General features: G+C 51.5%; 1 protein-coding gene and 1 long non-coding RNA gene across 2 annotated transcripts in view; one reads left to right on the top strand and one right to left on the bottom strand.

Annotated features, from left to right (window-relative positions):
- The window catches only part of RBPMS2 (RNA binding protein, mRNA processing factor 2), a 28,313-nt gene extending 26,182 nt beyond the window's left edge, over positions 1-2,131 (bottom strand). The window contains exon 1 of the mRNA XM_036304526.1: positions 1,984-2,131. Coding sequence (XP_036160419.1) covers positions 1,984-2,070 — 87 coding nt within the window. The 5' untranslated portion in view covers positions 2,071-2,131. The remainder of the gene's footprint in view (positions 1-1,983) is intronic.
- On the top strand, positions 1,917-26,898 carry LOC118653774. The gene is made up of 3 exons (XR_004966883.1): positions 1,917-2,061; positions 6,152-6,221; positions 26,219-26,898. It is a non-coding gene; the product is annotated as an uncharacterized LOC118653774 (long non-coding RNA).

Genomic DNA, 26,898 nt, shown 5'->3' on the forward strand with positions numbered 1-26,898 from the left:
CCTGACCAGACAGCACTGGGCTCCAGGAGATCCCCAGAGCCCTCGGTTTTAGATCTTTAAACAGGGCCCTCCACCAATACCAGCTGCACTGACTCCCTGACCTCTTACAGTGCTGTGGCCACCCCCACCCCCAAGGAGTAGCAAGGATTCCACTTCTTGAGGATTCTGCCCTCTCTCTCAGAAAAGGCACTTAGAAAAAGTGACCCGTACCTGAAATGTTTCTCCAAGACTCGCCTGGCCACATGGTTCACCCTTCCCACCTCAAAGCGGTAGGTCTGAGGGCTAGCCCAGCCTCTGGGGCAGCGTGAGGTCCCTGCTTAAGTCAACCCTCGAGCAGAAGTAGCATTCTGGGTCCTTGTCCAGCTTTGTAGGAGACAGCTTTTCTCCCTCAATTTCAGCTCACCGGAAGGCCAAGCAGAGGCCCCACACACCAGCAACCCTGTCACCCTCCCCCAACTCTAAGGGGGAGATTCTGAACAACCAGGTGGAGTCAGGATGGGGTTAAGGTCCGAAATGCCAAGACCTGTGGGCATCAAGATCCAAGGAGGACAAGACCTTCAGGAGCCAAAACAACCCCACCATACTAGAGCCCACACCACACTAGTGGACGGATGTCAGGGCCTCCCTTGCCACACTCAGAGTGAAGAGGTGTGTATCCCGCTTCCCTCCCCCCAACCCCCACCCTCCAAAAAAAAGCAGAATTTAGACCTAGATTCTCAAGATGTCATGCCATTGGTGGACTGGGGCTGGCAGCTGGCTCTGAGTTGCTAAGAGTGGGAGCCGGCAGTGTGACCCTCCCACCATCCCTCCCACTTTGAGGAGCCCAGCCCAGCAGTGGGGCTGTGGCCGCCATTCTGCACCAAACCTATAGCACGGCCAGGCCAGCCGCAACATCACCGGAATGGAGGGGGTAGCAACACCAGCCCCCACCAAGGGGCTCTGCGGTTTCTCCCCCAGACCAAGGGGAAGGGAGCTCAGGATGGATAACTGGTCCTTGGTTTCCTGGGCAAGAGCATGGCAGGGTGGGGCAGGAAGGGTCTCTCGGCCCTGGAGTGACACAGCAGCGGCCCAGGCCCTTCAAGGGAGCTGCAAACCCTGTCCCCTTTCCACACCGGTTTTTGTCTTCGAGGCCCAGCTCCTGGTCTCCATCCACTGATAGCCAAATCCACCACCGCACCCCCCACATCCTCCCTGATTTCACCATCCCATTAACCACCCAGCTGCTGGAGGTTCCACGAAGCCACCTCATACTCCCAAGTCTTAGCACATGGCTGGCGGACCAGATAACGTCGCCTCTGCTTTCGGAATCCATCCAGGCCAGCTCTGGGGTCCTAGCTTGGCTGCCTGGGCAAAACCGAAGGGAGGCCAACTGGGAAGTGTCTTTAGGCATCGCCTTCCCAACTCTAATTAACTGCCGGCTGATCTCTTCGCCAGAGCCCTGTTCTGGGGCTGTGAGGGAAGCCCGTGCACCCGCCACCACCACCAGCTCTAGTGAACCACGGTGCCGGCGGCTGCCCCGGGCCTCCAAGGTCACGGGAGGGGTCAGGGTGGAGAGGGCACGGGACGGTGCCGCCCGCCCGCCCGCCGCGCTAATCCCGCTCAGCTCCTTCCAGCCGAGGTGGGAGTCCGGGCCCTGCGGGGAGGCGCCGGGAGGAGAGCAGCCAGTCGGGCCGAGAGCGGAGGACTAGGGACGCGCGGGCAGGAGGCGCGGGGCGGCCGTGGTGCCGCTCGCCCACCGCGGGACGCACGGACCGCGGCCGGCGCACGGCCCGCCCCAAGCCCCGGAGGGCGGGGAGACAATGCCCGCCCGGCGGGGCAGTCCAGGCCGTGCGCCCCCGCCCGCCGGACACGGGCTGCTCCTCCCCGGTCGAAGGGCAGCGGCGGGAAGGCTCCGGGAGCGATGGCCGGACCGGCCCGGCGCGCCCTCTCTCCCGCCCACCTCCGCGCGCACTTCACCCGACCAGTCCCGGGGCGCAGACCCACCTCCTCCTCCAGGGTGCCGCCGGAGCCCGAGCCCGTGCCGGTGCCGGTGCCGGTGCTGTGCTCGTCGTCCGGCTTCAGGTTGCTCATGGTGCGGGGGGGTGGGAGGGGTGACGAGAGGAAGGGAACGCGGAGGGCGAGAGCGGCGCCGGCCCCGGCGAGGAGGTGGGAGGGGGCGCGGTGAGCGGTGCGCTCCGGGGGTGCGGGGCGGGGTGGCGGTGGGGGGCGCGCGGGGCGGTGAGAGGGGCGGCCGCCGCGTCGGGCCGGGGTCACATCAAGTTTGGCGGGTGCGGGAGGCGGGGAGGGGGTGCGGCGGGGGAGGCACTGCGAACCGGAGCCGAGCCGTAGTGGCCGCCGCCTCCGCCTTTTCACTGCGACCGCCGAGTGCGCCCGCGGCGGCGGCGGCGGCGGGGGGCGGGCGCCGGGGGAGGGGGCGGGCGCCGGGCGGCGGCGGGGGGCGGGGGCCGGAACCGGCCTCAGCTGGGGCCGGGCCAGCCCCCCGCCCTCCGCGCGGTCTCCGGGGGAACGCGCAGCCAATCGCCGCCGCCCACTGAGGACTCGCCCCGGCCGGGCCGCGGCGCGCTGGCCCCCGGCGGGGCTTTCCCCCTCGCTCTCGTGGTCTCTCCCGCTCCCATCTTTCCCCTTTTCCTTTCTCCACAAGTTTTTAAACTTTGATGAACTTGCCCGGCGAACTTTCTTAAAGGGGCCGCGCTCTCCCAGCCCGCGGGCCGTGGAGCTGGGTGCCGGGCGCCCCTGCGTCCCTCGGCATCTCCGCCCCGGCGACCCCACGTGGGGGGCTCCCACAGCTGGACTCCTGAGTCGTCGGCTTCAGGAAGTGGGCTCCGCTTGTGCCCTGATCCGGGATCATAGGGCCCGGGGCACCCATTGCACCCCAAAATTCAGCGCCCAGACCTGGCCCGCGCGCTCCGCTCTCCCAGGAGCTCGGGGTTGCTTTGGGGGGCAGATTCTGGGGAGGAGCGCGGGGCCGTGGGGTGGGCGCGGACACCTGGGCTTTGGCCTCGGCTGGGCGCAGTTTTGCTGCGTGACCTTGAGGAAATCGCTTCCCCTCTCTGGCCGCAGGCTTCCAGCCCCGAGGGTGGGACGTAGACCTCAGCTCCCTTCCCAACCCCGGCCGCCGCTGGGACTCTGGGCGGAGAGACGAGTCTTGGGGATCCAAATGGTCACAAGCTCCAGCAGGGGGTACCTCCCGTGACTGAGAAGGCTCCGTGCGCCCTCCCCTTCCCACCCTCCAGCTTTGGGTGCTCTCTAACCACGGCCTCAAGCCCCCCACACGAACACACCTTGCCCCTCCCATTCAGAGCCCGGGGCACAGGGAAGGGAGAGCCGCCTGCGGCCGGGGCGCGGCGGCAGCGACTCCCCTCCTCGCGTCTCCAGGGCGCGGCCCTCGGAGGGCTTTTCCTCTGACTTTTGAAAACCCGCTGGGCCTGAGGCCGGCCCCTGCCGCCACCCTGTACAACCCTCCCCCCCACCTCGCTGTGCTCTTCAAGCGCAGCAGCCACGAGGCCGGTGGAGCTGCCCCAGGACTGGCCCTCCCTGGCGCCCCTGGCTCTGAACTCGAGCTGCGACCCCGGGAACCCCGGCCAGAGGCTCCGTTGGGACGGAAGAGACCGGCGGGACCTGGCCCGGATCCGGCGTGGCCGGGCGTGATTTGCCTCCCTGCTCCTAGTTTTTGCTCACTTTCCCGGGCCAACCTGGTCGCCGCACCTGCGTTTTAATGTTGGACGCGGCGCGCGGCGTCGGTGGAGTGAGGTTGGGGGGCACTCACAGACCAGTGAGGATCCCCGACCCTAGACCGGTGACTCAACCCTTCAGAGCCTCAGTATGCCGACCTGCTAGGTAAGGCTCGCGCGGCCACCCGGGAGTATCTAGTGGGGCGGCTACGACAGACGTGCCTGACTTAGTCTCCACAACAAATCTTCATCTCCTTCCTAGCCTGCCACTTCACAGTTGGGTAATTGAGGTCTAGAAATAGGCAGTGTCTTTCCCAAAGACACATTCTCCCAGTAAATCACGGTTGAGCACCTACTATGTGCTGGTGGATAGGCCAGAAGCACCCTGGTTCCCCACCGCCCTCATTGTGAACGTTAGGTTCAGGCTCCAGTATGAGGGGAACCGCCTCCTTTAGGGAGCCGGCACTGCCATTCCGTGCGAAGTGCTTCACTTTACCCAAACGTTTTTAGGTACTTCCAGCCTCTGGCACCTCCAGGTGGAGCCAACCTTGTGAGTCCGGAGACATCCAGACCATCCTTCATAAGCCGCAGTCCACCCAGCATCATCTCCCCCACCCCTGCCCTAGACCTTCCCAGTTGGCGAACCACCAGCTTTGTCCCATCGAGATTATTCCTCCTCTTCCTCCTCCTCCCTTTTTCTTTCCTCTCTGCTTTTCCGGCCTTCTCAATCCAAATCCTTACTTCCCTCAAATTCCTGCTTCAGTTCGGCTCCCTTTTCTGCCAGGAGGAGAAGCCTGGCCAGTTTTCTAAACTCCGGTATCTTCAGTTAGTTTGGAATTTTTCAAAGAGGAAGGGCGTCTCATCTTGCCCTTCAGGTTCCCATTTTATAGAGAAGGAAGCTGAGGCCCAACGAAGAGACAAAGGACACAGCGTCCACAATTGACCCCCACTGCTGTATTTTTCCGTGACATGAAGCTGATGATTATTTTTAAATATTTATTACTTTTCTGATGATAAGAGCAATATATGCACATCGTTGAAGAGTTGTAAGCTATAAAATAGTTTAGGAAACAATCTGCCATCTAGAGAGCAATTTATTAATATTTCCTTCTAAACTTTTTGTCTGCAAAAATTTGCGATCTATAGTTTCAGAACCCCCTTTTTCTTAAATTTGTCATGAGCATTTCTTAAAATTATTCAGTCATAATTTTTTATTATTGTTAACCCCCATGAGATGTGCCATAATTTTTTTAATATACTTTTTTTATTGATTTCACAGAGGAAGGGAGAGAGAAACATCAGTGATGAGAGAGAATCATTGATCGGCTACCTCCTGCATGCCCTTTACTGGCGACTGAGCCCGCAACCCAGGCATATGTCCTTGACTGGAATCGAACCCGGAACCCTTTCACTGAGCCAGACTGGCTAGGGCGATGTGCCACAATTTGACATCTTTTGTTATTAGACATTTACATTCTTTCCAGTTTTATTCTCTTTTGCCTTCATGAGAAGCACCTTACACGAGGATTCTTATTGCTTCAGAAAGCTTCCTGGATGTGTGGCCAGCCTTTAAGCATATTGGAGGCAGCACCTGTCAGTCCTCCTCGTATCCCCCACAGCCCCTGAAATGGAAGAATCTCTGACTCCAGAGGGATTGGGAGATTATGTCAACGCAAAGGTCCCACCCACCCGGGTGTGAGTATCCAGTTGACGCAAATGGGGCTAGAGAGAAGAGTTCAGGGCAGCCGTGGGCAAACTACGGCCCCGCCAGATCTGGCCTGTTTGAAATGAATAAAACTAAAAAAAAAAAAAAAAAGACCGTACCCTTTTATGTAATGATGTTTACTTTGAATTTATATTAGTTCACACAAACACTCCATCCATGCTTTTGTTCCGGCCCTCCGGTCCAGTTTAAGAACCCATTGTGGCCCTCGAGTCAAAAAGTTTGCCCACCCCTGGTTCAGGGTATACAACTCCGGCAACTGCCTGGCGGGTGAGAACTTTTAACTCAGTCTCTTCCAACTCTGACCTGGTAACCCAGCCTCTAGCAACCTCTTCAGTGCCCCCTCCTCCCATGGTGCCAGGCTTCCCATTACCTCTGAGCTTCTCACATTTCTGTTCCCCCCTCCCTTCCCCAGCTTCCTGATCTTTCCCCACCCACACCCCTTCCCAAATGCTCTCATAGGGCCTTCTCTGTGTCCTCTTGAGCCTGGGAAGACCTCGTCTTGCAGTCTCACCTACCAGATGTGAAAATCTCTGACTCTGAGAAGTATCCACAAAACTTGCTAAGTGAATACAGCCTCACCTTTCCATTTCAGCAGAGAACTTGATGAGTGATGGGCATTTGCAGTGGTAGATGTTCAATAACCCTTTGCTGAAATGATACTGGACCATTCCTGGGGCCTCTGGGTTATCTGGGGTATATGGCCCTTTCTCTTTGATTTATTGTACATAATTATCCTTTGGTGTCTTATTCTTAGGGGATGGAAAAGATTCAGATGGCCTCACTCCTGAGAAATGCTGCCCTAGGACCCACCCAGCATCCTGAGGGTATGTATGCCTTGCTACTTTCTAACCTCAGCTTCCCCACCATCAGGAAAGCCTGGGCAATGAGAAGGCAGGAAGAGAGGGTGACCTTGAAGCCCAAAGGCTGGGCTGTAGCTAAGGTGTATTTTCTTGGCATTTACAGGTTTAAGCTCCCCTTGGTGTAAGAGGTCTCAGGAAGGGAAGGGGGCTGGATGCTGACATTTATAAAGTACCTACGCCTTCCTGCCCCAGGCAGTTAATGTGCAGTCTGACTTAATCTTCCCATTGTTCCTGCTATTCCTAATTAAAGATTAGAAAACTGAGACCCAGGAATATTTGGGAACTTGCCTAGCTACTAGTGGATGACATGGATGATGGGGGAAATGTGAAATAGCCCTGGGACAGGATTCTGATTCTGTGACCTTGGGCAACCTACCAGCTGAGTATCGAGTTCATCTGTAAAATGGGAATACAGTGCACAACTTCAAGGATGTGTTATACAAGTTAAGTAAGAGCTCCTGGTAAGCTCTTGTTGATTGTGATTATTACCCTTGATCCTACTGCTAGTTTAAAGGTGGCCCTGGTCAAGACCGAAAACTGGGTCTTTTCAACCCAAAGTTCCTGAGCTCTCTCCTTCTCCCCTTGCCTCCTTTCCTCTGGGCCACACAGTTACCTAGATCCCAAGTTCAAATCCAAAGCAAACAGTATTTCTAAAAAAAACAAAAAAAACAAAAAAAACTGTGTCAGAAGGCCCGGGTTTGAGTTTACGTGACCACGGGCAGGTCGTTTAATCTCCCTGTGGCTTTGTTTTCTCATAGTAAAACGGGAGGTGCCTTTCAGGCTCTCCTGAGTATTATCCAGGCTCTCTTGAGTGTTAAATGAGATCCCAGCTCTGGAAGTTCTATGAGGGCCTCAAAGCTCTAGGGCAGTGGTCGGCAAACTCATTAGTCAACAGAGCCAAATATCAACAGTGCAACGATTGAAATTTCTTTTGAGAGCCAAATTTTTTTAAACTTAAACTATATAGGTAGGTACATTGTTATTAACTTAATTAGGGTACTCCTAAGGCTTACCAAGAGCCACATTCAAGGGGCCAAAGAGCTGCATGTGGCTCGCGAGCCGCAGTTTGCCGACCACGGCTCTAGGGCAACAAGAGGAGTGATTATAAAATCAGCAAAGGAATAGAACCAAGAACTTCACTTCGAACCCAGTCTTCCCAAGAGGCAGTGTCTCTGCCCTCCCTGCACATAATGTTATTTTTTCTGTTTCCATGTGGCTGAAAATGAGGGGAGGACCCTGAGGACAGGGGTGGTATCTTTTTCTGATCTTTGAATTCTCAGTGCCCAGCTCAGGTCCTGGTGGAGGGGGTTTAAGGAATGAATATTGAATGAATGAAAGGCTTGAGTTGCCATGGAAAAAATCCCTGAGAGGGGTATTTTTATACTAACATGTCAATAACTGCTTTTTCTTCCTTCTCCCAAAGTGGGACAGAGAGTAGGATGCCAGGAACCTGAAAAGTAAGCAAAAGATTAAAAAACAACAATCAGAAACCCAAAAGGGGTGTCTGGGCAGGTCAAAGGTTCCTAGCCTAGATTCTGGGTTCCCAACTGACACCTCCCTCTCTGCAGCCAGAGCCAGTTCCTATCCCCACTGCCAGTTCCTATCCAACCACTGGGCCAGTGGTCTTTGCAAATGGGGAAACTGAGTTTCAGCGGCTGAAATCAACATCTAAGGTCACACAGCCAGGCACTGAATTCATCTTATACTTTCTATTTAATTTCAAAGGCAGATAGCTTGGAAGTTTTCTTTCTAAGAAAAAAAAACCAAACTAATCACAGATATTTTCATATGGAGCCCTCAAATGATCTTTTATCCTTTAGAAAGTGTGTGTTTAAAAAAAAATAAGGTTCTGGCAACGATTAAATGGCACTTGCTAAACTTTTACTGTTTTCGAGTCCTTCCCAGGGAACCAAAGGTCGCTGAGAATGCCACCCTGGCCTGCGTCCCTGCCTGAGTTGCAGGTCTCTCAGAGCCTGAGAGAGGGCCCCCCACGCCAGACAAATTGCAGAATTGCCTGGCATGCCAGGAAGCTGGCCCCACTAGACAGTTTCCGAGAAAGACCTATGGACTGAAAGTAGGAATAGTTGTACTTGACCCAGGGTCCAGTGGGGCAAATGACACTCTTCTGGGGACTGGCTCTGCATAGAGTGGGGTGGGGAGGGGCCAGGAGGGAGGATGAGCTGGGTCTACCTTCCCCACTGAAGTTGCCAGTGAGGCTCCTTGTACAGTCTTTTTTGCTTTCCAAAAAGCCTCTGATTCATAAGGGAAAGGGATCAGCTGCACTCATTCTCTCTTAGACGTCAGGGATTTAAGGAGGCAGTATGCTTCCCCTGAGGTGGGCATTGCAGACCATAGAATCTGGTTAGAAGGGGGCCTAGTGGTCACACAAGTCAATGGGCCTCACACTTGGCTGCAGACCAGAATTGCCTTTTGAAGAAGACAGACTCCTGTGGCCCAGCAAAAACAACTGCATCCAAATTTCTGGGGGCAGACCTTAGGGATCTCCTGGTACCCTAGCAACTAGAACCCCGGGACCTGAATCCAACTGCCTGCAGCAAACACGCGAATCTCCACCAAAGACTAATCCAGCCTTGGCCTGAACTTGGGGGAAAGCAACTTCACCCACCCCAAACGGCTCATCCTCCTGCTACACCTCCAGCTCTACTTACAGTAATATTGTTATCAGGTAATGATTAGTGATAATTAACATATGTCAGGTACTTGGCCATTGATCTCTTAGCACAGAAGCTGAGCTTCCAAGTTCTAGACTGAGACAGGCCTGGGTTCCAACCTTGGTGCACTTTATATTTGTTTTTGTGACTTTGTGCAAAGTGACTAAGGACTCCAAGCCTCAGTTACTTCATCTGTGAAATGGGGACAGTTTGTGTAGAATTACACAACAGTGCTTGGCATTATGTCCTGTCAATGAAAAATTTAAGGTGTGCCTCTGGTTAAACCCAAATCTGTCTCCCTGTTCCTTTAGGCAACTCCTCCATATATGTGGCCCTGAGCTCTATAGCTCCATAGAGCAAACCCATGCTCCCTATCATAGGGTAGTCCTTGGCAGACAGTGGGCCCCATTGCCAGCACCTGTCTCTGGTTCTTGTCCCCTCACACTCTGGTTGGCCACTCTTCTGGACGGGCACTAGGGGTGGTGAAACACTGTGGGAGGGGGACTCTGCTCAGCAGGGCCAGGCCTGCAGGAATTCTTTTTTTTTTTTTTTTTAATATATTTTATTGATTTTTTTACAGAGAGGAAGGGAGAGGGATAGAGAGTTAGAAACATCGATCAGCTGCCTCCTGCACAACTTCTACTGGGGATGTGCCCGCAAACAAGGTACATGCCCTTGACCGGAATTGAACCTGGGACCTTTCAGTCCGCAGGCCGACGCTGTATCTACTGAGCCAATCTGGTTAGGGCTGCAGGAATTCTTTGAGCATGTGGGGAATCAGAGAAGCTGATGTAAAAAAGGCTGCAGAGTACAGATCTCAGGATAGAAGCGAGTAGCTTCCAAACCCTGCCTGCATAAAGCTGCTAACCTAGGCTGCTAGCTGTGTGCCAGGCTCAGAGCTAGGTATAAGATGTCTCAGAACTCATTCAGCTCTCACAGCTGGCTGGACAGGTGATTTTTCTGTATTTTATATTTGTGATGCAAAGAGGTTAGGTAACCTATACAGTGATGCACAGCTATAACTGACAGGACTGAGATTTGAACTCAGGTCTCCCTATATTCCACCACTGGAACTACAATGAAACAAACAAATTGAAGTGTAAGTCCAAAATGCAATTTTCTTCCAGGAATCCTCTAGCTAAGTATTTGCTAATTTTGTATCTGGCAATAATCCCTTGTATTTATACAGTAATTTTTTTTTTAAATAAATGTGCACCTTCATTTTATATGTATATTTTTCTTTGTTTCTAGAAAAGCTAATATTTGTCATGGTACTTATAGTATAAGATTCACAAGGTACAAAAGAATATTAAAATCAGTTTCAGTCCTTAAGAAAGTTAAACATAGAATTACCAGATGACCCAACAATTCCACTCCTAGATATGTACCCGAAAGAATTGAATACAGATATTTAAACAAAGCCCTGTACATGAGTGTTCAGAGTAGTGCTATTCACAATAGCAAGAAGGTGGAGACTACCCAAATGTCCATCAATGAATAAACAAAATGTGTTATAGTCATATATACAATCCTATATAATAAAAGGCTAATATGCAAATTGACCAATTGGCAGAACAACCAGTCGCAATGACATGCGCTGACCACCAGGGGGCAGATGCTCAACGCAGGAGCTGCCCCTTGGTGGTCAGTGCGCTCCCACAGGGGGAATGCCACTCAGCCAGAAGCCGGGCTTACAGCTGGCAAGCACAGTGGCAGTGGTGGGAGCCTCTCCCACCTCCGTGGCAGTGCTAAGGACCCCTTGGGGGGTGTCTGCCTGCCAGCTTAGGGGGAGTGGGCCTAAGCCAGCAGTCAGACATTCCCCGAGAGGTCCCGGACTGTGAGAGGGTGCAGGCTGGGCTGCACTGAGGGACTCTCTCCCCCCTACACCCCCGTGCACGAATGTTGTACACCGGGCCTCTGGTGGAATATAAAAATCCGTGAAAAGGATCAACGTGGATGAACCTCAAAAACATACTAAGTGAAAAAAGCCAGACATAAAAGGTCACATACTATATGATTTCTATTTATATGAAATATGTAGAATCATCAGCAATTCTGTAGAGACAGAAAGTAGATTTGTGGTTGCCAGGGGCTAGGAGATGAGAAATAGAGAGTAACTGCTAATAGAGGCAGTGGTGCTTGGGTTTTTGTTTGTTTGTGTGTGTGTGTGTGATGAAAATACTGGAGCTACATTGAGGTGATGGTTAGACAACACTGAATGTACTGAATTGTACATTTTACAGTGGTTAAAATGGCCTGGCCGGTGCAGCTCAGTGGTTGAGCATTGACCTATGAACGAGGAGGTCATGGTTCGATTTCCTGTCAGAGCACATGCCCAGGTTGCGAGCTCAATCCCCAGTGTGGGGCGTGCAGGAGGCAGCCGATCAATGATTCTCTCATTATTGATGTTTCTATCTCTCCCTCTCCCTTCCTCTCTGAAGTCAATAAAATGTATTTTAAAAAATAAAATGGTTAAAATGATTCATGTTATATGAGTTTTAACTCAGTTTTATAAAAATACTGGAGGTCCTGCGCATGAAATTTGTGCACGGGTAGGGTCCCGAGGCCTGGCCTGTGATCAGGGCCAATCTTTCCCAGCTGCCAGCAGCCAGCCCCGCCCCCTGCCGCCAACGCTGGTCGCCCTGTGTGTGGGGCGACCAGCGGGGCAATCAGGGGCCTGCTCACTCGCACCCATCTTGGCCTGGCACCACCCATACCCACCGCCACTCCCTGTTCCCCTTCCTCATTGGGCAATCAGAGCCTGCCGGCCAGGGGGAGGGACCAAGAGGTTGGCCGGCAGGCCCTGATTGGGCAATCGGGGCCTGCGGGCTGGTGGTAGCTCCTGCGTTGAGTGTCTGCCCCCTGGTGGTCAGTGTGTGTCATAGCAAGCAGTCATTCCGCCATCTGGTTGATTTGCATATTATGCTTTTATATATATAGATTGAACATTAAGGCTCCCCTCAACCCTATCCCCTGGCAACTAGTACAAGTTCCAGGAGTATTCTGAGTATTTATAAACGTGTGTGTATAGCTTTTCATATAAATGGTAGACACCCTGTATACGTTGCTCTGTGCCTTCTTTTACTTAAGAGAGACCTTGGAGATTATTCCACATCAGCACTTAACAGACTGGCTATGTTATTTTTAACATCTCTATAATACTCCATTTTGTGGATTTGCCCTGGTTTATCTAGCTTGCCTCCTCTTTTCTTTTTTTTTTAGCGTGTCCCTTTTTGGTGGACATTTAGATTGTTTCCAGTCTTGCTGTTTCAAACAAGCCTGCTGTACATAGCCTTGACATGGGCCATTTCACACAAACTTCTCTACCTGTGGGGAGATTCCTAGAAGTGGAATTGCTGGGTCAAAGGGCATGTGCATTTTAATTTTTTCAGTGTCATCTTTTGTTGTTGTTGTTAATCCTCACCCAGGATATTTTTCCATTGATTTTTAAAGAGAGTGGAAAAGGAAAAAAACAAAACAAAAAGAGAGTGGAGAAGGAAGGGGAGAGACAGAGAGAGAAACATTGATGTGAGAGCGACACATCAATTGGCTGCCTCCTGCCCACACCCCGACCTGGACTGGGTATCAAGCCTGTAACTGAGATATGTGCCCTTGACCAGAATCAAACCTGGGACCCTTCAGTCCAAGGGCTAATGCTCTATCCACTGAGCCAAACCGGCTAGGGCAGAGTGTCATCTTGACATGCCAAAGTATCGGGTGTGATCTCTGGTCAGGGCACATACAAGAATCAACCAGTGAATGCTTGAGTGAGTAGAACAGCAAATTGATGTTTCTCTCTCTCTCTAAAATCAATTTTTTAAAAAAATATATTTTATTGATTTTTTTACAGAGAGAAAGGGAGAGGGATAGAGAGTTAGAAACATCGATCAGCTGCCTCCTGCACACTCCCTACTGGGGATGTGCCCGCAACCAAGGTACATGCCCTTGACCAGAATCGAACCTGGGACCCTTAGAGTCCGCAGGCTGACGCTCTATCCACTGAGCCAAACCGGTTAGGGCTAAAATCAATTTTTAAAAACACACTCAAATATACAGATCTTGTAACATAGAAACCCACACCTGACGCCTACATGGTCATGCCGACCAATGTCACCCCAATAAATTTAATAAAACACACACACACACACAAAATTAATGCATACTTGTAATACAAATTTCAAACAACTCTGAAGCTCAAAGGCATGCCTCTGAGGTGGGGTTGCCCCCACTTCCTGTCTGCCTCCCTTTTCTGGACACTTCCTTCCTGGCCCTGGGCCTGCGGCTCTCAGAGCCTTCCCTGCCTGCCAGATACTGGGTCTCCCTTCCTCCTACTCCCTCACCTCTTCCTTCCTTCATCCCTCAGTAGAGATGTTACCATCTGTCCCCAGGGCCTGGGCTGGGACTGAGGCTCATAGTCAAATATAACCTATTCTCTCCAAACCTACCTATGTCAGGCCCCTGGCAGTGCTTTCATGTCATAGAATGTTCAAACCAAAAGGCTAGGAGCTTCTCATCTAAACCACATGGTCCACTTTACATAGGAGGCAACTGAGGCTCAGAGAAGGGAAATGTGGCTCGGTGAGTGGGTTTACAGAGCCAGGAAGAGAAGATACACTCTGTTCAAGAATCATTTCATTCATTTAATAAACAGTTATTGAGTAACATAAGAAAACCCACTGTTAGGCACTGGGCTCCAGCAGTGAATGAGACAGAAACCTCACGTTACATTCAGGGAGACCAACAAAAAACAATAGCAAGTGGACAAAATACTTTGCTTACAAGTGCCATGTAAGCATAAAGAGTGATTTGGCCCCAGAAAAGAGTGGTGATATCTGAGCTGGGACCTGAATGACAGAAAAAGCCAGTTAAATCAGCATATGCAAAGGTCCTGAGGTAGGAAGAAAATTTGTGCATTTGACAGACGAGAGGAAGGCCAATGTGACTGGAGCAAATGAGGTATCAAAGGTACACAGGTCTAATCACTTCGGACCGTGGAGGCAGTGAGGTCATTCTGCAGAGCCATAAAGTCACCTTCTCCCTACTCACTCCTCCGTCCCCAATAGCTCATCCTGGAGGACACAGCAGGTTTGTTATAGAATCCTTGAGCCTGGCCGGTGTAGCTCAGGGTTGAGCATCGACCCATGAACCAGGAGGTTGAGGTTCAATTCCTGGTCAGGACACATGCCCAGGTTGTGGGCTCGATCCCCAGTAGAAGGCTGCAGGAGGCAGCCAATCAATGATTCTCATCATTGATGTTTCTATCTCCTCTCTCTCTGTCTCTGAAATCAATAAAAATGTATTTTAAAAATAAATAAATAAATAAATACCCCCAGATCACTAGCTATGTAGCTTGAGGCCTACTGTTGTTCATCTGTATCACCACCATCATAATGGCAACCAACCCTTAGAGGACTCTGTGAGTTATACAATTACATCTGTGTTGCATGCAATTACTCTATAGCTATAGTGGGAAAGCAGCCACAGACCTTACAAAAACATGTGCATGGCTGTGTTGTTCAAATAAAACTTTACTGCCCTAGCCTGTTTGGCTCAGTGGATAGAGCATCGGCCTACGGACTGAAAGGTCCCGGGTTCGATTCCAGTCAAGGGCACATGCCCAGTTGCAGGCTTGATCCCCAGTAGGGGCGTGCAGGAGGCAGCCAATCAATGATTCTCTCATCATTGATGTTTCTATCTCCTTCCTCTCTGATTAAAAATATAATTTAACAAATGTTTTTAAAGTTATCTATTAAAAAAAAAAACCTTTTACTTACAAAACCAGGCTGTGAGCCAACTCAGGTATAGTAATATGAACCTTACATGTATTAACACCTTTATAATGAGAGGCCAGACAGATAACTGTTCTGTATCTCATTTGGGTCTTGCCCTCCCCTCAACTCCCTTTGAGACTCAGGTGGCATCTCTGGATGCTGGCTCCAGAAATCCACAGACATACAGAGTTGTGCACACAGCCTGGGAGGTTAAGCACCTTGTGAAGCCTTTGTGGGCCCCCTGGATGGATAATTCCTCAGGCCGCTTCTGCCTCAGACAGTGGTGGTGGTGGTGGTAATTACGGAATGCCAGCAGGAAGACAGAAACAGAGTAGGAACCATGGGCTTTCGGAATGGATAGTGCAGTCTGGGACCCCAAAGGGCCAGCTGACAAGAGGATTCCACTCAACATCTTTGCTAGAGTCTATATCGTGAGCTCTAGACAGTTGCCTTCCCAGAGAAAGGTGACTCACTTGGCCCCTGGGGGTCTTCCTTTCCAAAGTGAATGGCAGAGAAAGCCTAGCTCACAGAGGAGCCCTACGGAGGCCCCCTCAGTCACTTCTGTGCCCCCACTGTATAATGCAGGGGGATCAGACTCATTCTTTCCAACTACATGTATTTATGAGCACCTACTAGATATCAAAGACTACATTGGACCGCACCAGTGATGAAGCAGCCTTCAGGCAGGCCAGCTGGGAAGGCACGTGGGAGGTCTCAGCACTGGAGCCCGAACCTGAAGAGAGGGAGCTGGGGGCATTCTAGGCAGAGGGAAGGGCATGGGTGTGGGAAGACTCAGGGTGTGAGGGCCTGGTTTGGCTGGAGTGTCAGGTAAAAAGACAAGGAGAATTGGGTCCCTGTAGGGCCCTGGTGTGAGCTAGACCAAGGTCATTGGGAGGTGGAGAGAAGGACAAGCACTGGGCCTCACAGAGCTTGGTGGGAGGGGGCTAGGGAGGGACCGTGAATCTGGGGGCCGGGCGGGGGGCAGCAGGACTGGATGGAGAGGAAAGCTGGATTTGGTAGGAAATCTGTCTCCGGAGGTTGGAAATGGGAGGCTGGAGCTAAGAGATTATGAAACAGATTGGCCAAGGTGACTGAATAGCAGGCGGTGCCCGCCTTCTCAGGGGAGATACCGGGCGGGCGGTGCTGCAGGGAGTAAGTTTGGGAGGCTCCATTCCCTCCTCCCCTCCCAAAAGCTCTGGGAGGTCCACAGTGCGCATTAGCATGCGAAAGGCTTAGAAAGAAGGGGATGTTGCCATAGAGCTCCACTTAGCTGCTGGGTGGGGGTTGTCTCACTGCGGCTCACTAGACTTCCTGGAAGAACATCCAGGCAGGTAAACTTAAGCAGGCATTAAAAGATGTCACCATCTGATCAGGTTGAGTATATTTTTCAAATGGTTTGAAGTAAACTAGCCTCAGAGGGATGGATGGAGTAAGTGTGGTGGGGGCAGGTAACCTGAGCCTTGTCTATTGCTAGAAGAATCCATCTCCCCTCACAAGATTTCTAACCCGAAAGGCTAAATCCCTTTTCCACGTGTGGCTCAGAGAGGTTTAGAAGCTGCCCCAAGATCACAGAGCAGGAATGGAGGGAAGTCAGGACAGGACTGGAAGCCGAGTATGTTTTACCTCAAACCCTTGCTTTTAACCTTCTGGCAATTTAACTCTGAATAGGTTGGGATTAAAAGTAGCAATGCCCTGGCTCGTGTGGCTGAGTTGGCTGCGTGCCGTCCCATGCACCCAGAGGTCACTAGTGCAGTTCTGGTCGGGGCTCCGGTCTTGGGCTTGATCCCCAGTAGGGAGTGTGCAGAAGGTAGCTGATCAGTGTTTCTATCTCTCCTTTTCCCTTCCTCTCTCTCTAAAATCAATAAAAAAAATATTTTTTTTAAAGTTGGGATTAAAAAGTTAGTAGTGCTCTCGTTGGTTTGGCTCAGTGGATAGAGCGTTGGCCTGCGGACTGAAGAGTCCCAGGTTCGATTCTGGTCAGGGGCATATGCCCAGATTGTGGGCTCCATCCCCAGTGGGGGGCATGTGGGAGGCAGCTGATCAATGATTCTCTTTTACCATTGATGTCTCTATCTCCCTCTCCCTTCCTCTCTGAAATCAATACAAATATATTTTATTTTATTTTATTTTTTTTAATATATTTTATTGATTTTTTACTGAGAGGAAGGGAGAGAGATAGAGAGTTAGAAACATCGATGAGAGAGAAACATCGATCAGCTGCCTCCTGCACATCCCCCATTGGGGAAGTGCCTGCAACCCAGGTACATGCCCTTGACCGGAATCGAACCTGGGACCTTTCAGTCCGCAGGCCGACGCTCTGTCCACTGAGCCAAACCGGCTTTGGCAATACAAATATATTTTAAAAAATAAAAATAGTTAGTAGCAACATTAAATCCATGAAGCAGTCAGGTCCTCCCTCCCTCAGTCCTGCCTGCCCCCCTCCCCACACCTCCAGCCCTGTTGCTGGTTGTCCTGGTACACTGACGCTGGAAGAAACGGCAGGGGTTCAGGCCTGGGGGCTTGGTGGTGCTGCTGGTAGAATCCAGAAGGTTGAGAGGAGGAAACGGTTTTTAGGATGCTCAGAGTTCATTTGTCATCAGACAGAGAGATCTACCACTTACCAGGTATGTGACCTGGGACAATAAACTGAACCTCAGTTTCCCTGAACTGCAGGATGGTACTACCGTGGAACCTCAGTTCTCAAACTTAATTCATTTGGAAGGCGGTTCCAGAAAGGAATTGTTTGAAAATGGAATCATTCCCTCCCCCCTCCCCTTAGAAATAATGTAAATCGAATTAATCTGTTCCAGATCCCCAAAAGCGACACACACACACACACACACACACACACACACGCACACACACGCACACGCATTTCCAGAGCACAATTCCCTGAGATGTTAGGTACTTGAAGATTAGCAGTAAACTGACTCACACTCACGCATTTTCTCCTTTGTTGCCTGGGAGGCACGCGGCCGATCTTACAGATGTCAGCAAGAACCGACGTTTTGTTCAACAGCCAAGGCATTTTCCGTGAACTACTTGGTTGAGAACCAAATTGTTCGAGATGGAAGACGTTCAAAAACTGACTTTTTTAAACGTCTCCCATCGCAAACTTCCTTGAACATCTCCTCCTCTTCTTTTTTTAAATATTTATTTCTTTTTTAAAAAAATGCTCACCAGATGATATTTTTTCCATTGATTTTAAGAGAGAGTGGAAGGGAGGGAGGAGGGGGAGAGAGATCAATGTGAGAGAGAGAGACGGCACCCCAACTGTGGCTGGATTGAACATGCAACTCGGGTAAGTGCCCTTGACCAGGAGTCAAACCTGAGCTCTGGTCCGAGGGCTCGTGTTCTAACTGCTGAGCAACACCAGCCAGGGCGAACATCTACTTTGTCATTGATTTCTAATTTCATCCCATGTTGTTTCACTTTTTTATTTTTAAAGTATCTTTTTATTGACTTTTTAGAGAGAGAGGAAGGAAAAGGGAGAGAGAGAGAGAAACATCAATGATGAGAGAGAATCATCGGTTGGCTGCCTCCTGCACGCCCCCTACTGGGGATTGAGCCCGCAACCCGGGCATGTGCCCTGATGGGGAATCAAACCCTGACCTCCTGGTTCATAGGTTGATGCTCAACCACTGAGCCACACTGGCTGGGTGGTATACTTTCTCTCTCTCTCTCTTTTTTTTTTTTGGCTGGGTACAGTGTACTTTATTGATGGTACATACTGAGCCCCTCCCCTTCTTCAGGAAGTCTGGGATGGAAATTGTGTCAAAGATGAGAAATTCTCAGTGTATTGAGAGATTTAGTTGGGGGCAAGATCTCCCCAGCAGCGAAGGGCTGCTCTTTTCCTCTTGTGTTCTGGGTATGGCTGGTAGTCCAGGTCACTCTTCCTTCTTGGAGGCCATAGGGTCCATTACCCCATCTCTGTAGTCAGATCCATTGTCATACCAGGAAATGAGCCTGGCAGAGTGGTGGTTGAGAGCAATGTGAGGCCTCCTCGCCCCCCCCCAAAAAAGAGACGTAAGCCCCAGCATTGAAGGTGGATAGTGGGTGTGACTGTTAAAGCCACAGGAGACAACCTAGTCTTCAGTGCAGCCCAGGATGCCATTTGGGGGCCCCCTAATGCCTCCTTCCCCAGCTTCTTAGTGTCATCATATTCGGAATCTTTCTTACCAAATGGTAGGTCAGATCCATAACCAATATATTAGGACAGCGGTTCTCAACCTGTGGGTCGCGACCACTTTGGCGGTCGAACGACCCTTTCACAGGGGTCGCCTAAGACCATCCTGCATATCAGATATTTACATGACGACTCATAACAGTAGCAACATTACAGTTATGAAGTAGCAACGAAAATAATGTTATGGTTGGGTCACAACATGAGGAACTGTATTGAAAGGGCCAGCAGGTTGAGAACCACTGCCTTAGGAGGTAGGGTCATGGAAGGCCATGCCAGTGAGTTTCTCATTCAGCTCAGGGATGACCTTGCCCACAGCCTTGGCAGCACCAGTAGGAGCAGAGGTGATGTTCTAGACAGCCCCTCAGCCGCCACACCTGCTTCCCAGAGGGACCCTCCACCCTTGGCCAGTGGTGGGCCAAGCAGTTGGTGGTGCAGGAGGCATTGCTGGCAATCCTGGGGGAATTGTCATACTTCTCACGTTTCACACCCATCACAAACGTGGGGGCATCAGCAGAAGGAGCATAGATATGACCCTTTGGGCTCCAACCTTCAAGTGAGCCGCAGCCTTCTCCAAGGTGGTGCAGACACCCGTGGACTCCACAACATATTCGGCACCAGGATCACCCCATTCGATGTTGGTGGGATCTTGCTCCAGGGAGATGGGGGTGGGCCTCCCATTGATGACAAGCTACCTGTTCTCAGCCTTGGCTGGGCCATTGACCTTGCCATGGGTGGAATAACACTGGAACATGTAGACCACGAAGTTAAGTTCAATGAGGAGGTCATTGATGACAACAATACCCGCGTTGTAGAGTTAAAAGTTGCCGTGGTGACCAGGCACTCAATGTGGCCGAATCTACTTACCCGGTCCTGAACCATTATGTGTCAGACGTGGCTGGCACCGAACAACGAGAGGGGGCCACCTGTTGACAGGGAGGGTCAGAGCTTGGTGGTTTCTTTATGTTTATTGTGCTTGGGGTTTATTAAGTATCTTACGCCTGTAGATTTATAGTTTTCATCAAATTTGGAAATGTTTCAGTTTATTTTTCTTCAAATAATCTTTTCTGTCCTTCTCCCTCCTTCGGAGATGCCAATTACACGTCGGTGTTAGGTCACTTGAAGTTGCCTCAGCTCACTGACGTTATTATACTTTTTTAAGCTTTTTCTCTGTTTTATTTTAGATAGTTTTTATTACTATGTATTCAAGTTCACTAATTTTCTGCCATGTCTAATGTTCCATTAATCCATGTAGTGTATTTTTTATCTCAGACATTATAATTTTCATCTCTAGAATTTCAATTTAAGTTTTGTTTTGTTTTGTTTCCAATTTAATCTTGTAAAAAACATCTTCTAGCTCTAGCTGGTTTGGCTCAGTGGCTAGAGCGTCGGCCTGTGGACTGAGGGTCCCGGGTTCAATTTTGGCCAAGGGCACATGCCTGGTTGTGGGCTCGATCCCCAGTAGGGGGCGTGCATGAGACAGCCAATCAATGATTCTCTCATCATTGATGTTTCTCTCTCTCTCTCCCTCTACCTTCCTCTCTGAAATCAATAAAAATATATTTTTAAAAATATCTTCTATATCTCTACTTAACACAGCACTCTTTCCTTTATCTTCTTGCACCTATGCAGTCGAGTTTTAATAACTGTTTTAATGTCCGTGTCTCCTAATTCTGTCATCTGTGAAATTTCTGGGTAGGTTTCAATTGATTGGTTTTTCTTTCCATCATGGGCCATATTTTCCTGTTTCTTTATATACACGCTAATTTTTATTGGTTGCCAGACACTGTGAATTTTGTTTTGCTGGGCACTATTTTTGTATTTGTATAAATATTCTTGAGCTTTGTTCTGGGGTACAAAAGTCATTTGAAAATAGTTTGGCCCTTTCAGATCTTGTTTTTGTTAGGTGGGGCCAGAACAGCATTTAGTTTGACCTACTTTTGAGCCAAAAATTCTTCTGCGTGCTCCACTCAATGCCCCATTAATTGTGAGGTTTCCACTCTGGTTGTGGGAACCAGCACTACTCCCAGCCCTGCGTCAGCTCCCAGGATTGTGCTGATTCCTTTGCATGGTTCTCACTGTGCCTCCAGGGTTCCCTCACAGGAGGCACTGCGCCGAGTTACCGAAGAGGGGCCCTCGGAGGAGCTCCAGAGCTCTCTGTGCGGCTCTCGCCTTTTCAGTCTCTGCCTCGTGACCCCAGGCCCCTGGCGTCACCTTTCCAGGGCCTAGACCACCAGACTCCACCTGCCTGCCTTGGTCTGGAAGCTTCGGGCAGTAAAGTGGGGCTCACCACATTTGTTTTCTGACTCAGAGGAGTCACTACAGGGTGTCCCCCCGAAAATGTATGGGTACTGTAACAGCTCAATTTGAGAATGAAATGTATTTTTTTAAATCTTTATTGTTGCCGAAACCGGTTTGGCTCAGTGGATAGAGCGTCGGCCTGCGGACTGAAAGGTCCCAGGTTCGATTCCGGTCAAGGGCATGTACCTGGGTTGCAGGCACATCCCCAGTAGGAGATGTGCAGGAGGCAGCTGATTGACGTTTCTAATTCTCTATCTCTCTCCCTTCCTCTCTGTAAAAAATCAATAAAATACATTTTTAAAAAAATCTTTATTGTTGACAGTATTACATAGGTCCTCCTTTCCCCCCCATTAACCTCTTCCAGCCTGCTCCCATCTGCACCCCCCAAAAATGAAATGTATTTTAATAAACACTGCCTTTATAATGATTCAAAGTGTGTATACATTTTGGGGAGACACCCTATATTTTCCATCGTCTGGCATTCAATGTCTTCAGGGCCATTGTTTCATATATTTTGTTGGGCTTTCAGTTGTTCTAGGTGGGAATGTCAATCCAGTCCCTGTTGCCCCACCGTGGCTGGAAGCAGGAATCCTTATGATCGTTGGTTAATTTGTTCAGCTGGCATTTATTGAGGGCGAGCCTACTGTGTGCCCACCTCACACTGGTCCTGTGGCTCTCAAATACGCCGCATGTCCCTATCTCAGGGTCCTTCGGGGGCCCTTTCCTCTCTCTGGAATGCTTTTCCCAGCTATGCATCCTCTCTCTGCTCAAAGGCCTTCTCCGTTTTCCTTTAGTAAAGTGAATTCCTCTCTTTTATTTCCCATCACACGTAGCTTTCCTTTACAGCTTATTTTACTAGAGTAAATAGGAATGTCTGTCTGATTCCCTGCATCCAGCTCAGGGCCAGGCACACTGTAGGTGTTCAATAAATATTTATGAATAGTGAGGTCTTTGCGTATTTCACAGAGCCTGTCATATAACAGCTCAGTCAAATTGGGGATGCTTGGCTGATGGGAGCACATCTCCCTGCCCTAAGGTTGCTAGCAGGGAAGGGATTCAGGGCCCCTGGACTGAAGCCACACTCTCCTTAGTGATAACCAAAGGCCAGCGAGCCAGCCATGGAGGGCTGACAGGTGGGGTTGATGAGTTCCAGACCCAGGACTCTGGGCCTCGGCATAGCCCGGCAGAACCGGACGCGGGGCAGGAGCCAAAGCCAAGCTTCCATGACGTCGTCTCCAAGGGCCATGCCCCTCCCTGGGCCCTGGGTGGAGCTTCAGGTCTCACCCACCCCTCTCAGAACCCTCTGCCACCAGGTCCTGGGGGAAGACGGAGCCTTCCTCCTGGTTCCTGTCCCAGATCTAGTTGTGTGACTGTTGCAACTATTACAACACACACAGGACTATAGGTTGACTACAAAGTGACAAATACTTCGTACACAGAAAACCTTTTACAAGTACTCGCTGAATTGGAAAAGCCTTAGGAAGCTTCTGTTCCAAACCCCTATTTTTGACTGAGGAAGAGACTGAGGTTTCAATGAGGTAATGTATATAGACTGCTTAGCAACAGGCTGGGGACTCTGTGTTTTATTGTAGCCTCTAACCCGCTGCCCACCTCTGGCTAAGCAACCTGTGCCTTGGTGCCTCCCTGCTTCTCGACAGCCGTCCTCCCCACCCTCAGCTGGGGGCCTGGGTCCATCTGTCATCAACAAGGCTTATCGCTAGCATATTTTGAGCCTATATGAGGTACCAAGCCATGAGCTAAGCACTCTGCATGCATCATCTAATTCTTATCTGATAGGTAGTATTGTCCCCACTTTACTGATGAGGAAACTGAGGCTGGGAGGCAGTAGGTAACCTGCCCAAGGCCCTACCAGTGGTTGAAGCAGTGTTCAGACCCCAGAGTGGGTGGTCTCTAAGCTCCTAGGCCTGGCTTCTCTTCCCTTAGCAGTTTCTTCTGATAACATGGATTTTCTACCAGCTACCACTTCCTGGGTCTTTGGGGGAAGCTTGCTTTCTTTTTCTTATTTATTTATTTATTTATTTATTTATTTATTTATTTATTTTTATTGATGGATTTTAGAGAAAGAGAGGAAGGGAGAGAGAGAGAGAGAGAGAGAGAGGGAGAGAAGGAGAGAGAGAGAGAGAGAGAGAGAGAGAGAGAGAGAGAGAGAGAGAGAGAGAGAAACATCGATTTGTTGTTCCGTTTACTTATGCATTCATTGGTTGCTTCCTGTGTGTGCCCTGACTGGGGATTGAACCTGCAACCTCGGTGTAGTGGGATGATGCTCTAACCCGAGAAGCTTTCTGAGTCTCTGATTTCGTGAATCATCTGAACAGGGCAACACAGGGTCTAAAGCCTCCAGTTAAGAGTCTGCCTTGAGGCCCAACTATGAGCTTTTTTTGAAGTTGGTGCTGAGGATGTCTCTGAAGGTCAAAGATAATCTGTGTCAAAAACAGAGCCCGGGGGAAGGTAGGGGAGTGAGCTGCAGCCCACAGGCCCAGCCTTTCCCTCAGCCAGTGCCTTGCCAGCTGGTTCTCTAGGAGCCCCCCTTCTATACTGCCCACCGGGTGGTGGGAGCTGCAGGTGCAGGCAGGCGAGTGGAGTCCAGCCTATGGGAGCTCCAAGTGGGCGGGGTCACCTCTGATGCCCCCCCCCCCCCCCCCCCCCCCCGACGGTGGCCTCTCGAGGAGGTAGTGGGACTTGGCCAGCCTTAGGGGACCTCACCGATTTGAATGAAGGAGAGTGATAGTGGGACGGGCAGCCTTTCCAGCACAGAGAGCCAGGAGTGCAGGTAGCGTGTCCGCACCACAGTCCCCCAAGTTGAGGGGTTGTTAGTGTTTCGGCACATGAGGAACTGAGTCCAGGGTCTGACTGCAGGCGGGATGTGCCGAATGCCAGGGGATGAGGTGGCTTATTCTGAGGGAGGCCCCTGGGCACCATGGGAGGTTCCCAAGCCTCCCGAGGTCAGCTGAGCGATGTGTGTGGGCGTTAATCAGAGGGGAAGAGAACGGAGGGGCCGGCAGAGGCTGTCGGGGCAATCTTGGTGACTATGAGGTGGCCGGGGCCAGAGCAGGAGCCTAGAAAAGAGGCCTGGGGGAGTAGGGCTGGGCTGATGGGATGGCACCTCATCTATCATCTGTCCAACCCATCTGTTTTCCACAAGGAAACAGGCCCAAACAGGAAAAGGGGCTTGCCCAAGGGCACACAATGGGTTAATGGTAGAACCAAGCTAGAAAGACCCTGGGAAGCTCAGGGACACCCCCATTAAACAAGGAGCTGAATCTCCTCCTATAATAGATCCCCAGGGATCAGGGCCACACCAGCTTGGCTTCTGTCTCATAGTGGGACCCCTGGCCTCCCTTCCCCTTCCCTGGGCCACAGTTTGCTCATCTGTGAAATGAGGCCACTGGACCAGCTGACCGATCTGGCCCTTTCTGCGCTCAGTGCTCGGAGGAAGAAGAGGCCAGGCCTTCTCCCTCACTCTGTCCCCCGACCCCCGAGTCCAGCTGCAGCCTGACACTGATGGGAGATGGGGAGGGGGGGCGGGGCGCAGCCTGCTGTGGCTCACGTGCCTGAGGAAGGAGTGCCTGGTCCCGAGGAGGCAACATGATCTGCAAAGGATCCCTGACCCTCTCCCTTTGAACCCTGGAGAGGGCAGCTCAGTCATGTGAGGACCACAGGGGGATTAGTGGGGCTGAGATGGGAGGCTGGGGAGGGCCACCTGGAGAAAGACTGGGAAGAGGGGAGAGCAGGCATCAGGAGAGTAGGGCCTTGGGCCTCAAAGAGAAAGAACTGAGCTGCTGGGAAGGGCTCTGCTGGGTCCTGCAGTGGGAAGGTGGGGGGCGGGGGAGGGGTGCAGGCAGGAACCCAGGAGGAGGGGAGAAGTGTGGTGGGCCTGCGGAAAAGAGGAGGGGGAGCAGAAGGCAGGAGTCGGGACTCTGTCTGAGAGGAGAAACAGGCAGAAGAAGAGTGTGCAGGGGCTTTGAGTGAGGCCTGGTGCCTGAGAAGAGTCGCTGTCGGGTGTCGCATACAGACCCTTCCGCTCACTGGCGGTGTGGCCTTGGGCAGGTCTCTTGGCTTCTCTGAGCCTCAGATTCTAAAGAGCAGTTGTGTTTCATTCTTCACACTGGACAGGCTGTGAGATCAGATTTCAGTCTTACCCCAGATCCTCCCTCTGCCCTCCCTAGCCACCGTGGTTGCACCACTTCTTCACCCAAGCATCCCGCCCCCACCCCCCCCTGCAGGGCCTGGGGGCTAGCATCATTCCCCATCCTCCCACCCCCAGGTAGTGAGGGCTGCCTCAGCCCCTCTAAGAGGTTCTAGCCAATCCAGGGCCTAAGAAGTGAGGGGACCAAAGTGGAGGCGGGGGTGGGGGCAAGGACTTTCCCAAGCTCACGGTGGGAGGAGGGAGCCATGCCTCTTGCCCCCATACCCCCCTCCCCCCTCCAGCCTCCGATGGGATATTTGGGGCTCTCCTCCTCTTTCCCGAAGCCCTGCTTGTCTTCTGCATAACAAGGAGAGAATGTTATTTAAAAGGAGATCAGGAGATTTGCCTTAAATAGGCATGGAGTGCTGTGCCAGGGCCCAGGGTGAAGGGCGAGGGGGGGCGGGGAGGCGGCAGTGGTGGAGAGGAGGTGGAGGGAGGGGAGGAGGCACCCTGCGTGGTGGTGAGAACGGAGTGGAGCTGAAAACCTGCCCAGGGGTGTGCACCTTCCTTCACAGTTTACCAAGCACAGTCCCAGGATCCACCCGACAGCAGATGGTCAAGCTGGGCTTATTCCCACCCCACCTCTGTTCTGAGGAGGAGGAAACTGAGGCCGGGCCAGGGAACTGACATGCACTAGCTAGCTACCAGGTGGCATCTGATGCTGGATGCCATGGTCTTTCCACTGCAGCCCCCAGAGCTGGGAAGTGTTCAGGGAGGTGAAGAGCCCAGAAGATAAGGCTTCCTATAGCGGGGACGGGGGTGTCTGTGGGGTGGGGGTGTCGTGGAGCCTCTTAGACACCTGCCTCCACCCTCGGTTCGGTTCCCAGGTCTTTGGCTCCTGCCCCCAGGTTGCCCTTGCCGGCCCTCCCAGCCCCAGCTTGTACCTGGACGCCCTCCTCACTCTGCACCTTCCCAGGTGAGCTGGGGCTCTGCTTACCCAATACAAGCCAGGGGAGGGAGGTGAGGGGCAGCCCGGGAGAAGTATGCCGGGAGACCGTGAGGCTAAAGGAGGGAGCTGGAGCCAGGGGTGAGAGGCATGGTCACGGCCCGCCCTGCAGGGCTTGTCTGGTACCTGGCATTCACTCACTTCCCTCTTCAGTGTCTCCTTCCAAGCCTCTCCCCTTCCATCGTGGCCCCTCCCAGCCGTTTATGGCTCAGCGGGTGATGCTCTTGGAATCCTAAAGAAGTGGAGTTTTGAGTGTGGAATTTCTGGGGCAAAGCTAGGGGCCAGAAGGCACCCCATGTTTGCTCCTTTTTGCAAAGGCCCTGAACATTGAGGTGAAGCCTCAGACACTGGGTGTCCACCCTGGCCTCACCATCAGCCTTGAGACCTTGAGCTGCCCACCTGTGTCTGTCTCCTCCTCTGTAAAGTAGATCTAAAGATGGCCCTCATACATGCTTGATGAGAAGAGGGACAGAGCTCTAGCCGGTTTGGCTCAGTGGACAGAGTCTCAGTCCTCGGACTGAAGGGTCTCGGGTTTGATTTCTGTCAGGGACACGTACCTCA

Source organism: Myotis myotis, unplaced genomic scaffold, assembly GCF_014108235.1.
Source record: "Myotis myotis isolate mMyoMyo1 unplaced genomic scaffold, mMyoMyo1.p scaffold_m19_p_1, whole genome shotgun sequence".
Lineage (NCBI taxonomy): Eukaryota > Metazoa > Chordata > Mammalia > Chiroptera > Vespertilionidae > Myotis > Myotis myotis.